Source organism: Phoca vitulina, unplaced genomic scaffold (assembly GCF_004348235.1).
Source record: "Phoca vitulina isolate PV1807 unplaced genomic scaffold, GSC_HSeal_1.0 scaffold11, whole genome shotgun sequence".
NCBI classification, from domain to species: domain Eukaryota; kingdom Metazoa; phylum Chordata; class Mammalia; order Carnivora; family Phocidae; genus Phoca; species Phoca vitulina.
The window spans coordinates 48928317-48942701 of record NW_022589714.1 but is presented as its reverse complement, the minus strand read 5'-3'; the positions used below and the strand labels follow the sequence as shown (position 1 = coordinate 48942701).

The 14385-nt window shown below is 56.2% G+C and overlaps 2 protein-coding genes across 11 annotated transcripts in view; both read right to left on the bottom strand.

Moving 5' to 3' along the window:
• COL11A2 (collagen type XI alpha 2 chain) overlaps positions 1 to 6810 on the bottom strand; it is a 29155-nt gene extending 22345 nt beyond the window's left edge. For 7 of the 9 annotated variants that reach the window (XM_032410050.1, XM_032410055.1, XM_032410056.1 and 4 more), the window contains exons 1-5: positions 6167 to 6457; positions 3373 to 3522; positions 3026 to 3236; positions 2418 to 2580; positions 780 to 971 (exon numbers count right to left, since the gene is read on the bottom strand). In XM_032410050.1, the coding sequence (XP_032265941.1) occupies positions 780 to 971; positions 2418 to 2580; positions 3026 to 3236; positions 3373 to 3522; positions 6167 to 6248 (798 nt within the window). In that variant the 5' untranslated portion in view covers positions 6249 to 6457. Of the gene's footprint in view, positions 1 to 779; positions 972 to 2417; positions 2581 to 3025; positions 3237 to 3372; positions 3523 to 6166; positions 6458 to 6585 lie in introns of those variants that run through there. The other 2 variants (XM_032410051.1, XM_032410052.1) reach the window with 2 other exon arrangements.
• Positions 6811 to 7669: 859 nt separating this feature from the next.
• RXRB (retinoid X receptor beta) lies at positions 7670 to 14263 on the bottom strand. Of its 2 annotated transcripts, none has more exons than XM_032410047.1 (10): positions 13918 to 14263; positions 12994 to 13241; positions 12329 to 12485; positions 11790 to 11969; positions 10519 to 10691; positions 9982 to 10111; positions 9652 to 9784; positions 9445 to 9548; positions 9035 to 9140; positions 7670 to 8937 (listed from the first exon to the last, which is right to left on the bottom strand). In XM_032410047.1, the coding sequence occupies exons 1-10, from the start codon at positions 14147 to 14149 to the stop codon at positions 8790 to 8792; spliced, it is 1611 nt and encodes a 536-aa protein (XP_032265938.1). In that variant the 5' UTR covers positions 14150 to 14263; the 3' UTR covers positions 7670 to 8789. The 2 variants fall into 2 exon arrangements, with proteins under 2 accessions (XP_032265938.1, XP_032265939.1); XM_032410048.1 differs by having other exon boundaries at positions 9445 to 9536; positions 13918 to 14213.
• Positions 14264 to 14385: the final 122 nt, after the last annotated feature.

Here is a 14385-nt window from a genome sequence, read left to right as displayed (position 1 = left end):
GATGAAAGGAGAGGTTGGGGGTCAGGAGAGAGATGGGGAGAGGTGGGGGCGTGGGTCCCACATGTGGAACAGAAGCAGACATGATTAAGAGATTGACCCTCTAACCTTCAGACCACTGACCCCAGATCATATCTGTCACCCTAACCATCTGGACCCCACCCAATCCAGAGTCTCCTTTCCCTCCCTCCCCACCCCCCGCCACCCAGCCCTTTATTCTGCACCTCCACATGCAGGGGGCCAGAGACTGGGCCCCAACACAGAATTGCATGGACCCAGCACTCTTCTGGAACTTTCTCTATCTCCTGCTCCTCCCCATTTCTCCTCCTAGGTCTTACCATTTCAACTTTTGTCTCTCTGGTTCTGTCTCTCCCCTACTCTGCTCTCCCATCCTCTGTCCCCACATCTTATCCCCCCCCCACACACTGCCCCCCAATCTCTTAATTCAAGGAAGGGATGGGAAGACCAAGGACACAGTTCCAGAAAGACTGGCAGAGGAAAGGAGATGCAAGCAGGGGACACAGCTCCCAGCCATGAAGTCTTTCATAATGACTCTTTTTATTTTTAATTGAAAATAAAAAGGTTGATGAATGAGGACTGGGAAGAGGGAGTGATGGTTGGGAGAGGGAGGTGTGGTTGGAGTGGCTCCAGTGAAGGGGGGAACAGGAGCCCAAAATAGGATGGGGAGCTCTGGAACATTGGGGAAATTCCCCTGGGGAGGTGTCTGGGTACCTTCCCTCCCTGGAGCGTGCTGTGGTTTGGGGTTCGCCCAGCTCCCTCACCTGTCGCTGAGGTTCCTGGTTTTGTGGCCTATGATGTCTTGATGGCTGCTGCTTTGGAGATCTCTGGGCCCTGTGAGACTGTTGTTTCTGAGGTCTCTCCCTCCATGCTCCTTCACACTCCAGCTCCTTCTGTTCACAGGATTCGTAAGCAGCTTGCACCCCTGGGACAATGACAAGCTCCTGGATATCACCCTGCAAAGACATGGGGAACGAACATCAATGGAGGGAGGCAGAGAGGGTTTCAGAGAGAGACAGAGGGTCAAGTCTGGGACACAGGGTAAGAGCCAATCCTAGGTAAAAGGACATAATGGGAGAAGATCATTATCAGCCCTCCCATGTACACAGCCCTTTTCATTTTCAAAGGACTTTCCCATCCATAATTCCACTGGACCTTCACCACAACTGGGAAAATCAGTAGGACAATGCCTATTGTTCAAATATTCCATTCAGGAAAGCTCAAAGAGGCAATGACTGGCCCAAGGTCACTTGCAATGGTAGACTCAGGACTAGAATTCAAACATTCCAACTCTAAATCCAACACTGTGGTAATGCATGGACCTTTCCACAAAGGCTTCTGGAAACAGTGGCCCAGCCTTAGTTGCTTTGACCTTCCAATGGCAGTGATGATGAGAATTCTCAGGACCTCTAGAAATGGGGGAGAGGGAAGCCACTTTTGAATTCCAATGGCATTTATTTGTGCCCACACATGGTACTTAGCATATCTTGCCTTGTATTATAGTTTGGGGTTATTATCTCATCCTCAAAGAGGAACTGGGAGCTCCTGAGAATAATAGAGACCTTCTATTATTCTTCTGTGTTCCCCTTGACCCTGGGACAGCAGGTATTCAGAGAATATTGACTGGCTGGGTGGGTGGATGGATGGACAGGTGGATGGATAGAAGGATGGATGGATGGATGGATGGATGGATGGATGGATGGGTCAGTGGGTGAATGAATGGGGGCTCAAATGCATGACTGACTGAATGGGAGAGTTGGTGGATGGTGAATGAATGAATGGGAGGATTGGTGGGTAGATAAATGGAGGTATGGAGTAGAGGAAACAGATTGGTAGATAGATGGATGGAAGTGAATATGTAAATGAATGAGTGAATGGTTGGATGGAAAGTGGGTGGGTGAGGAGATGGGTGGGTGAATGAGGGGATGGGTGAATACATGCATCCTCGCATGCATGGGTAGATGGGCTGGGTGGGTGGATGAATGAGTGAATAAATGGATGGGATAAAGATGATGGATGAGTGAAGAAGAAAGTGGCCGGGCAGAGGAAGATGGGCAAGAGAGTGGGTACAAACCTGAATGCTTGATTGGTGAGTGAGTGCATAAATGGATGGATGGGTATTAGATGAGTCTATGAATGAGTGGGTGCAGATAGAGAGATTGGTTGAAGGGATGAATGGACAGGCAGATTCATGAAGACTGATAAAGACAGCTGTCCTGCCATATAAGTGGGCACCTAATTGTCCTACAGAGAAAATTAGCCCTGAGGATAGGAAATGGAAATAGAGATTCATGAGAGCTCAAATGAAGGGCTAGGCTATAAGAAGATGGAGTACTGGGGCCAGAAGGAGAATAGGCACAAGATGTGGGATCAGAAACCACTCTGTTCTATGTTCTGGTTACCTCAAACACTTCTTCATCCAGGATACGGGCACCAAAGATAATCACTCCGTGGGTGTCCAACAGTGGACGAGCACTTCGGGGGAGAGGCCGGGTGACTCGCTTCTTGCAGTCAACTATGAGGGTGACAGACTGGCCCTTCACAGCCACAGCCACACGGTGCCACCTGGTCATGGGGGAAGTGGTTCAATTGACTGACTGAGGGTGTGGGGGGAGTCAACAGGGCTGGAGAGCAGATGATGGAAAGGTTGGAGCCAATGATAATAGTAGTAGGAATCATGGTGGCTATTTATTGAGCGTTTACAATGCACCAGGCACCAGGCAACACTTTTCTCATTTGATTGTCGTGATTCTATCATCCCTATGTTATAGCCATAGAAACTGAGGCTTAAAAAAGTTAACTTGCCCAAGGCACAGGCTAGTACTACATGCAAGGATTTAAACTCTAAAGCCCAAACTCTGGGCCAGAAGCATCTGAAGTTTGGGCAGTAGGTAGGTGAGGTGTGGCCAAAAGGCTTCCTAGTTCAGGGAGTGGGGGTTCTGGGGCCAGTGGCCAGAGGGGAGCTCCTGAAGGGCCAGTCCAGGCAGACCAGAGGAGCAAACTGACTTACTTGCCATCTGCTAGGCTGAGGCCTCGGAAGACTGGCTGAGCCGGGGGTCGAGGCCGTCCAGTCTGGTCCTCATACAGGAAGCGGAAGGGTCGGCCAAGCTCCAGGCCCAGCTGTTGGACACCCTGGGCACTGTAGAGAGTCAGGAGAGGAGCCTGGAGGCCAGGGCGGGTCCGGACAGCAGTCAGCAATGAGAAATCTTTGGGAAAACCTCCTGGTACCCGAGAGAGACACAACCAGGTGGAATGAGAGGCAAAAAGAGCCATAAAACCTTTCCCTTCTGGTGTCTGATTCTAGACCCCACTCCAGGGCCTCCCCCAGCTCTCGCTACTCCAGCATGTCACCCATACCTGGGAAGAGCTGGTGGGTGGGTGCACTGAGCTGGGCTGGTCGGGATACTCGGTAGGCCACATCAGCCAGACAGATGCCTCTTGCCATCCGGACGCCATCAGGAAGGGAGGGGAACCTCAGGGCCCGGAGCACATCCACAGGGCGTGCACCTGGGAGAGTCCATGAGGATCAGGAGAAGGGACACACCTTCAGGAGCGCCAAGATATGGGGGTATTTGGAGTCCAGAACTCAGCTTCCTGGAGCTCAAGCTCCCTGAAGGCAAAGGTCACCTCTCCCTTACTTTCCCCTGAATGGGCCCTGGATGGATAGGAAACCAGAGTCACCTGGAAGAGGGCAGCACTGGCCCTGTGTTCAGCTCCACATGACCCCTGCCCATCTCCCTCCCAGTGTGTCTCGCTCAGTCTCTCCCCATCTCTGTCTTTCAACCTGTGGATTTCTCTCTACTCTCCACCATCTCCCCTTCTCTCTCTCACTCTTCTTGTCTCTGGATCTGTTGATCTTTCTGTCTCCCTGTCTCTTCTGTCTTCCTCCACCTCCCTCACGCTCTTTCTATGCTTTTCTCTCCCCTGTCTTTCTCCCTCTCTCACTCCCTTTCCATATCTCTGGGTCTCTGGGTCTTTGGCCTCTTTCCCCTATCTCCAGCATAAACAACATCTGGGCAATCGATCATCCTGGGCACAGGAGGTGCAGGGGGGCCACTTGGGAGGGACCAGAGAGGCAAATCTTAAGGGATGGGGCTCCAAACTGCTTCAGTGCCCGCATTTGGGGAGGTGGGGACAACTCTGACCATGCTGAGGAAGGAGATAGCAGAAAGAGCCACCCCAGGAGCCTGTACCCCTGGCTTGGGAGATGGACTGGGGGTGAGGGGGTGGGGGCAGAAGCTGCCACGAGGACCCGGAGCTGGTCCAGGGCCCTGAGCCATACATCTGTGGATCCCATCAGAGTCCTTGCCCAAAACCCGGGCAAGTTCCCCACACCTGGAACTTCAACCCTGCCCCATTACCCCCACCTCTTGGATCCAAAGATTTGAGACCCAGGCCATCCCCCCAACCACCTAGAATTCAGCTTCCTCAGGCTCAAACTCCTTGGAAGACAAAGGTCACCTTTCCTTCACTTGCTCCCTGGTACACACACTCCTCACGCCATCAGGTCCAGATTGGAAAAATCCCAAAGAAAGTCCAGCAAAATTTTCAGAGAAGCATAGGGCAGGGCAGGGGCCAGAGCAATCAGGAGAGTAGAGCTGGGTGGGGTGGGTGAGGTGGGGCGGACAGGCAGAAAAAAGGCCCTTTGAGTCCAGGAGCCGGGAAACCACGGCCTTGCCCTCCCCTTCACCCCCCTCCCCCCCCCCCCCCCCCCCCCCCCCCCGCCCTAGCCTGGCCCCTGAGTGTGGCAGCTCCGCAAACACCAACACACAAGGGCTGCTTTGAGAGAGGAAGGGTGAGTGAGACAGAGACACAGAGACTCACAGAGACCCCAGGCCAAGGAGACCTCAGAGGCCCCCGCCCTTCTCCAAACACCACAGGAGTATAGTTCTATCCTATAGACGACCTACCCACAGGTCTGCCCACCCATCTGCCCACCTCAGGCCACATATGTGCCCGCTGACTCCGACCTCAGTCTGCCCCACAGGCTCCTCACTGGTAGCCCCATCAGCCCCACCGCTCTACCTTTGGCCCCCAAATGCCCCATTTTTTTACTCTTATGAATTCCACACTAGCCCATTTCCCTATAGAGTCCCATCTCTAGCCACTCAAACCCAAAATAAGAGACAGTCATCTCAGCCTCCATGCTAGAGGATTCCTTTCCTCCCTAAGAAAGGCTCCAAGAGTCCACAGACATCACACACGTCCATTTCCTGTCCCTCAGCCTCATGCTCCTCGAATCTTGGAAGTTCTTCTTTCTGTAATCTAATCTAAATCCTTTATGCTGCTATTCTGACCATTTTCTCTCCAGGACGGAGAAGAAATGAATAGTGGAGTTACATGCAAATCAGCCTTCAGTGTTGCCAGGAGTGGGAGGCTTGCTCCCAACTGCCCAGGACCCAGGTACACCCAGCCCCCTCCTGTCCGGCATCAAATCCCTTTCCTAGGTGCCAGGACTTCTGGATCCTGGGAAAAAGAAGGAAATGATTGGGGTTGTGGACACCAGGGTCCCAGGGGAACCTCGCTGGCTAGAGGGGGAGGGGTGGGGCAGGAATGCAAAGAGTTGGCTCCCGCCTCAGACACCTGATCCCAGCCTGTCCAGCGGCCGTCCTGTTGGCAGCCAGCCCCAGTGCTCCCCAGAGCCAGCCGCGTGGCAGCATCGAGGGCACAGGGAGGGGGAAGGGGATCCTGTCCGGGAAGCCAGTGGGACAAATAATCCAGGCATCCCTCCTTTCTCTACTTACTAGGCTCTGCGCTGACCCACAGATGCTCCCCTCTCACCCCAGACATAGAGATAGAAAGCCCAGAAGATACACACACAATCCTCACCCATCAACACTGGCATCTACCTCCCCACCCCAGCATCTGCTGGACTACACCAGCCCCGGCCACCTTTGGCTCTCCCTGGAGTACCCCAGCATCCAGTCCCTTCTTTAAGGTGAGCCTCCACCTCTCAGCCTTCCCTGCCCTCTTCCAGTCACTTCAAGGAGGCAAAGAGATCCCTACCTTGGTTCCCAGGGACCTAGGTGACCTGCCCTCCAGCCCTTCTTGGATTTGGAAGCTCTGCCCCAGGCATCAGCGGGGGGTGGGGGGAGGGGTACTGAGAGCTGCAGCCTGACTCCGAGGACGCAGGTGTCGGGACTCCTCTTACCTGCCCTGGCGGGGACCGCGCTCAACCCCAGCACCAGCGGTACCAGCAGGAGGAGGCGATGGCAGCGGCTGCACCGCTCCATGGCTGGCGACCCGAACGCCGGGTCCCAGGGCTCTACGGGCGGCCAGAGGAGCAGAACGCCCCAAGGCTGACGGGAGAGAATGAGCAGGCTTTGAGCCTCGGACGCTGGGGTCCCGCGGAGGTCAGAGGCTGTCGGGTAGCGACAGCTCTCAGCGTCCCAGCTCCATGCAGCCGGGCGCCGTCGGGGCTCTGGCGCTGCTCCTTCCTCGGTGGCCGCCGCTCCTGTGTGTCCCCGGCCACCCCGGCGGCCCACAGCCCCCACCCCGCCCCCGGCCCAGCCCCCGCCTCCAGCCGCCCGCCCACAGCCACCGAGGGGAAACCCCACCCTCGATCTCCACCTTGTTGGGAGTGGGGGGGCAGGAGCCCTCCTTCGCTGACCCTCAGACTGCTTTCCCCTGCTCCTTGCAGAGACTGAGTGGCCTGTACCCAAGATTACCTTTTCGGGAACCCCGATATCTCTTCCCTTGCCCCTTCCTTTTCTAGGACCCAGAGGTCCACTCAGAGCCCCCACCTCAACTCCCTCCCACCTGGGGGCCCAGAGACTCCTTTTCAGCAGTCCTGGGCGGGACTTAGGGCACGGTGGGAGGGGAGAGGCGGGCCTGGGGGGGGGTCTCTACCTCCCCCCTATCAGGTCTCCATAATTACTTCCCCTCGCCCCGCCCAGTGTAATTACAGAGCCGGCCTGGGGAGGGGGTATTTATAGACTAGGCTATAGATAGCGACTGGGGACCTGCTACCCGACGGCTGCAAGGGGCCGGGGACAGGTGGTTAGAAGGGAGGCAGAGGGACCCGGCGTGGGGGGCGGAGAGAGCCAGAGACTGGACAGCCCGACACACACAGGATAATCAGGTCCAAGGAGATGAAAACGAGGGGGACGAGGTCAGGGAGTCCAGGAGCCCAGATGGCAAGGGACCCATCGGAGAGATGAGGGGGCCGTCGAAGCTAGTTGGAAGAATGCGGGGAAACAGGGTCACTCAGGGACGAGAGACCGCCTCCGGGCGGGCAACGCCTGAGGAGGCCGCCGCGCTCAGCACCCAGTGCGCCCCCACGGACGGGCACGGCGCCGGGTCTGCCCGGAGCCCGCGGCGCGGCCGGAGAAGACAGGGGCGAGCCGAGGCGCCGCCGCCCGCTGGCGCGAGGAGGGCGCAAGCGAACAAGGCGCCTTTGAGAATCAGCCGCCCCCCTCTTCCTCCTCCGGCCGGCCCCGCCCCCAGCCTGGCACACCCTCTCCCCCCCTCCCCGACAAAGCGCGCCTTGTGTCCCCCACCCTGTGCCCGCCTCTCGGGCCCCAGGGAACCTCGGCGGCGGCGTCAAGGGAGCGCGTCCGGAGCTCCCGACCGGATACCCACCCCCCCTCACGCGCGCGTGGCCGACGCAGTGTTGCCCCCCCCAATACAGTCACCGCAGTCCAGAAAACAGCGATTTTAATTTGAAAGCTATTTTATGTGTGAGTGAAAGAGAAGGGAAAGGAATCCCAAAGAGAAGAGCTGCAGGGCAAAAATCATGCAGCCCCAGCACCCCATCTCTGCAGGCTGACCATCCCCCCTCAATTCTCAGGCCAGGGTCCTGTGTCCCCCAGGCTACACTGTGTGTGCCCAGGTCTGGGGGAAGGCTGTGAAAGGAAGGGCCTGAGAGGACTACTCACCAAACCATCCCCTGCCCCTCCCCGCCATCACATCCCAGGCCCCTTCCCCTAGTTAGACAAGAAGAGATGGGGAGGGGGTTGGGAAGGCCAGTGCTTGAAGGGCCCCAGGGACAGACCATCTCAGGGCCCAGCCTTTCCCAAACACCACCTCCACCGCTGGCATTTCTTAGTCAACCTGGGAAAGTACAGTACTTCTTTGAGTCTAACTGCAAGTCTCTATCCTCAGAGGAAATTAAAAATAGCAGATGGGTTCCTACATCTCCACCCACCCCCTAACCACCACCACCTTTTTATTTTTCAGTCTGACTGCAGCAGGAGGTGAGATGTGAGAGGGACTCTGGACTGGAGACAGTGACAGGGCCCCTCCCTCTTCCAGAGTAGCCCCCACCTGCCGGGCTACTGTCAAGGCCTCAAGGAAGGCCTGTCAGAGTGCTACTCCCATGTCCATCAGTTTGGGGGGCCTGCCCCCCAATATCCATCTCTGGGCGAGTTCCCATTCTCTCTTTTTGCATGGGTAGCTAAGTGAGGCAAGATGAGAAGGAAGCAAGGTCCTGTGAGCAAGGCCAGTGCTTTGTGCTGGGGGAAGGAGAGATCGTTCCAGGCAGGGGGTGAGAAATCACCCCAAATCATGGCAGACCCAGATAAATTCAGAGACTCAAGGCCACTGAAGGGAGAGGTCCAGCCCTCACAAGGATCTGGGGTCCCCTCTGACTTGGGATGTCACGGAAACCCCCTGGAGGGTTTATGGATCCCCTTGGAGGTCTCAGCTCTGCCCTGTACTCCTCACCCCATCAAGATTCTAGGGCATGGCCCCTCCCCACCATGCCCCAAGGCTGGAGTCCCCCTCAGATGTGTACTCCTCAGGTGTGAGGAGGAACACCATGTTTGGGTCTGGGCTCAGGCCAGCTGGTGGGGAGCCTCAAGCATCTCCATGAGGAAGGTGTCAATGGGGGTGTCTCCAATGAGCTTGAAGAAAAACAGATGCTCTAGACACTTAAGGCCGATGGACCTGAGGGCAGGAAGACGTAGCAGCAGCTTGGCAAACCTGAGGTAGAGGTGGGAGAAGACAGATGGAACCACATGGGCCCTGAACACACCCTCATGGCACCCCACAACCCCTCACCCCCACAGCTCCTTCTCACCGTCCCTGCTGCTCAGGGTACTTCTGCTTGCAATAGGTCTCCAGTGAAGCGTACACTTTCTCCCGCAGAACCTCCACCTCACTAGGGTTGGAGAGGCCCTTGGCATCTGAGATGGCAGGGAAAAGAGGAAGAAGAAGGAAGACAAATCAAGTCAGAAATGTGGAGATGTGGCCCACACAATGTCCCTTCTGGGCCCCACCTACTGGCCCTTTACCAGATGCCTGGCAAGGGAAGCAGGGCAAGTTATGGAATGGGATCAAAGGGGAATGTATCAGTGGATGTGGGCTTTTCTTGGTCAGCTGGGAGATTTCCGGGTTGAGGGGGATAGCTGGGTAACTTAGGAGTCTCTGGAGAAGAGGAGGCTCCAAGGTTGCCTTGGTCTTGACAGACAGGGGTGATCCTCCTCTTACCTGGATTGAACAGAATGATTGCCCTCAGGCAGCCAAGCTCTGTCTTGTCCATCCTCATGTCACGCATTTTGGACACTAGCTCTGTCAGCACCCTGGAGAGGGACCTGCAGGTCACTCAAAGGTCACAGCTCAGCCAGCCTTGGACACGGACCAGCCTATAGCCCCACCCCCTCTACCTACAGGCCAGCCCAGCCGAGGGCCACTGACCGATCAAAGATGGCTCCCACGCCTGCAGAATGGGCTGAGTTGCGGTGCACATGAAGACCTGTGGCGAGGAGGATGCCATCTCGGACATCAATGGATCGGTGGGAGAAGGAAGCAATGAGGAGCTCATTCCAGCCTGGGTTGGGGGCAGCAAGGGTCAGGAGCCAGAGAGCAGACCATGGGATTCAAAGCGTATCCGGGAAGAGAAGAAGAAGCGGTGAGGTCAATGAACTTGGCCCCCTTGGTATGTAAGTATGCACTGGGGTCACTGAAGGTCAGAAGGTCGAGTAGGGGTCATATGTCAAGAGCTCAAGGGGATTCAAGGTCACTGACCTGCCCGTAGCAATATGACCTGGTCATCCAGAGGCAAGGAGGAAAAGTGTGGGATCCTCTTCGCCCACTCAACAAGCGTGAATAGCTGTTTGTCAGCTGCCTGACAGATGTTAGTCACGGGGTCATTTGGCTGCAGGGGATGGGGGGTAAGAGTTATGGAAGGTCTGGAGGTACAGTGGAAGCCCCCCCTTGTAAGACGTTTCTGATACCACCTCCTTAAAGGAGTCTCCCTTCAAAACCATCTGAACCAATCCTTGTAAGTCAGGCTTCTCCTCAGGCATTCGTGAAAACAATTACGTATTTAGGACTTGCCTGTGGTTCTGCCACTGGGTTGTTTTGGGATGGGGACAGAGAAAACTATCACACCCACCTCAGATGTTTGAGAGACCTTGTTTGGCAGCACTTCCAGTCCCAGGCAGTGTTTGGGGGTGGGGGGGGGGTTGGGAGGGAAAGGGAGAGGAGAGGGAAATAGAATCAACCTAGACTCCCATCCCCCACCCCCATCAGGAAAGAGACTGGATTGACCCCATCACTCACGCTACTGCCGCTACCCCCGGTTCCCCCAGGACCCTCAACGCCCTGGTCACTCTTCTGCTCCACAGCAAGCTCTGCCTCCAGGATCCTGTCCACAGGCATCTCCTCGGGGGCTCCCCCAGCCCCCTCCCCATCCCCGTCCTTGTCCTTCCCCCGCTGACGCTCCTCCTGTACCGCTGGGGGTGGGAAGAGGAGGAAAAGAAAAAGGGGAAAGTCAACAGTCAGCCGTGAGGGGTTCTGAAATGTCCTTAGGGTCTTATCAGGGTTCTCATGGCCCTTAGGAGATATTTATAGGAATTGGGGAAGTCACCAGCAATGGTGGACTAGGGGCAGTCTGGAAGCAGGGGTTACAGAAGGGCAGATAAATAAACCAAGAAGGAGGAGGGGAAGGGAGGGTAAAGGATGACGGAGAAAGCTAATGTTTAAACTGAGGACCAACTACATGCTAAGAAATGTGAAAACACATTTTAATGTTCCCTCAATTACTGTAAGAATCTTGTGAGCTCTTATCTCTGTTATTAAAGATGAAGAATGCAGGGCTTGGAGAAGTTAGATAGCTTGCCCAAGTTCACGTAATACACGGCAAGTCATCCATCTAAATCCAAGGGTGCCTGACTGCAAATCTGATGCTCTTCTGATTCAACAAAGAGCAGTGAAAGGATCACTGGCCTGAGTCTTCAAGGATGGATTCTGATCCCAGCCCTGCCCCTTCTTTGTTACATGACCTTGGGAAAACCAGGCCTCAGGCTCATCTTCGCTAAAATGAGGGATTTGACTAAGACACTCCAAAGTGTCTGAGAATTCCAGAATCAGACTTAAGAAGATAAAGGAAAGGGAAGGCATCCCTGAGGTCTTCAGTAAAGTCTGTAACTTTCCAAATGAGTAGAGTCCCAGACTCTGGAGGACGGACCACAGATAAGCAACCATTGGGTCAAAGAGGAGGGACTATTCAGGTAACTGAAGGGGAGACAGAGAAGGCCCTCGTGGGTAAGGAAAGCTTAGCCTACCCTAGCACTAGGGACGGGAGGACGGGTCCTAGGGGCAGGCCACAGAGAAGCACCCCCATTAAGAAGGAAACTTTAGAGAACGAAGCAGCATACCAGGGACAAGAGCTGATGACGGGAGAGAGAAATCGAATACCGCCCTCTGGAGGAGGAGAGAGAACAGTGCAGTCCTCCCTAGAGGCACAGTTTGGCCTTTCCTGCAGTCTCCCTCCACCTCCTCCCTCCTCTCCCGCAGGGTAGCCCAGGGAAGCCTGGCTGGCGGGCCCTTACCCTCCCTCTTCATGCCGGTGGCCAGGCACTTCTGGTAGCGGCAGTACTGACAGCGGTTGCGCTGGCGCTTGTCCACGGTGCAGTCCTTGTTGTCCCGGCACGAGTAGGTCAGGTCCTTACGGATGGTGCGCTTGAAGAAGCCTTTGCAGCCCTCACAGCTGTAAACCCCATAGTGTTTGCCTAGAAGGCGAGGGGAAGAGCAACAAGGCTGCACGGAGGTCCCTTGCCATTATGTCTCTTGCCAGCTTCCCCCCAGCAAACTTAGCTTAAATCCATTGCCAAATCCAGAGATGGGGAACCCGGACACAAGGGATGATCCAGTCCCACACTCCTCACTGTTCAAAAACCCTATACCAGCCCCCGCTTTCCTCTGACCATCCCCCATCCCATATCTGAGCTCCAGGTCCCTTACCTATCACCAGGCTTCCCCCCACCCACTTGTTCCAATGTAACCCCGTGAGCCCCTGGGAATCCCACAGGTGATGGTAAATGTCAGACACTCTCTTTCTTCCTCTCTGGTGATCCTCTGAGCCCCATACCTGAGCTTCGGTCCCCGCAGATGGCACAAAGCCTTTTGCCAGCCCCAGGGCCACCTGGAGGGGGTGGACAGTGCAGGCCCCGGACCCCTAAGACTGGTGGCTTCACATCTTCAGGGGGGCCAGACCCACCCCCAGGGAGCGACACTGTTGAGTTAATCTGGGATGGGGGAAATAGGGAAGTCACAGGGAGACTCATTGGGAAGGAGAATCTCTCAGAGGTCATGGAAATCATCCCCTACCACCTAGGCAGGGCCCTGCATTGCACATTACAGAGGACATTATTTACACTGCAGTCTGTGAAGGGCCACCCCTGGAGCACAACCGCAAAGAGATCAGACATACAGTTCTCCCTGAAATTGTGCAATACAGGGGCCCTGAAGGGCATGTATTTCAGGATGGCAGATGGGACAAAAAGGGCAAAAATAACAGATAGATGAAAGGGACATCAGAATATTCAGGGTTCTTTTATAGGGTGGGGAGGAAGCATGCACTGAAAGATCAGTCACCTCAGGAAGGGCAAAGGGTCTCACAAGGACCACAGGCCTGCCAGGATTAGAGGACTGGAAGGTCAGTGGACCATGGGGAAGTTCACACAAGGATCTGGGGTCACAAGGAAAACAAGGAAATGAAAGTGGAGAGGCAGTCAGTGAGCCATGACCTCTCACCTGGGGACTGCTGACAGGCCCGGAGAATCCTGGGGGAGCTGGAGGGGGCAGACCAGGGGACCCCATGGAAGAGCTGATGACCGGGAAAGGGGAGCCCAGTGGGGGGGGTGGCATCGGGGGTGGGGGTGGGGCCCCGGAACCTCCAAGGGATGAGGCTGCTGACGGGGGTAGGGGTAGCCCAGGAGGAGAAGGGGGAGGGGCCCCCTGGGGAAGGGGATTCGGGGAGGAACTGTCTGGGCTTCGGGAGTCTGAGGGAGGGGTACATACAGGCACAGAGACACACAGACAGAAAGACAAAAAAGAGAAAATGAGTCATAGATCATCCAACTGGAGACTTTAATTCTCTCTCTAATCCCCCACCGCACCCCACCCCAACCCACCCCACTCATCCTCATGTCCAGAAACACCCCGTTGTCAAACAAGGGCTTAACTCCTAATTGTGGTGAGAGGAGGGGGTTGACAAGAGACAGGCTAGTTCAGGCGAGGGAGAATTCCAAGCAATGCATTTAGTCACCCCAAGCCAGTCATGTCTTATGTGGGTGGGGCAGCACGTGGGGTGCAACTGACGGCCCCTCCATTCCCAGCTTGTAGCCCGACTGTACAAGAAAAAGAGGCGGAAGAGACCCCCTCCTAGGAAGCAGGATCTGCCTTCAAACGTCCAGAGTCCCCAAACTCGAGGACTCGTGTCCCACGCCCGGGACCTCCAGATTGTAGGGCCTCAAACAGCCAAAGCTAGGAGGGCGGAAGCTTCCCCCTCCCCGCCCCGCCCCGGGGGGGGAGGGCGCTAAGGCCCTCGGGAGGGAGGGGACGCATGTTTACAAACAAGGGGGCGGGAGCGCCAGGGAAAGAGCGCCAGGGGACGCGGGGGAGGGGTCGCAGATAACGCGGTCACTGGTTCGCCTGTCCGTCCGCTAGGACACTCACCCCGCCCGCTGTCGCCCATCCCGTCCCGTCCAGCCTCCCCCGGCTCCGGCTCCGGGGTTTGTTGTTCTCCGGCTGCTGCCGCCGCCGCCGCCGCTGCGGGATCCAGCCAGGGCCGTCGCCGCCGCCACCGGGAGGCGACCCCACAATGCATTTCTTTTCGCACCCCCACCGGCCCACACTGCCCTGCGGCATGCCGCTGGGGGAGGAAGGGCGGGCGAGCGGCCCAAGACATGATTCTTGGCTGAGTGCAAGGATACCGAAGAGGTACCAGGGATTCCCAAATATTGACCAGGGGGCTAGCTGAGCACGAGGAAGCCCCAGAGAAAAAGACTCTGGCCTGAACCAGGTCGAATTAAGCGCTTCGCTCTGCCCTGTACCAAAATGACAGCGCCGATATGGCAGCCATCTTGGTACAGACGGGAAGTCTCCGCGCTAGTTCCCGCCCCCTCGTCTAGTTGGAAACGGAGG

Coding starts and splice junctions, on each gene's coding strand:
- RXRB (XM_032410047.1), bottom strand. CDS start 14,149: ATGTCTTGGGCCGCTCGCCCGCCCTTCCTCCCCCAGCGGCATGCCGCA. Junction 11,970..12,328: donor CTGCGGGGACCGAAGCTCAG/GTATGGGGCTCA, acceptor CTCGCCTTCTAG/GCAAACACTATGGGGTTTAC. Junction 10,692..11,789: donor CACCGGCATGAAGAGGGAGG/GTAAGGGCCCGC, acceptor TCCCACCCCCAG/CGGTACAGGAGGAGCGTCAG.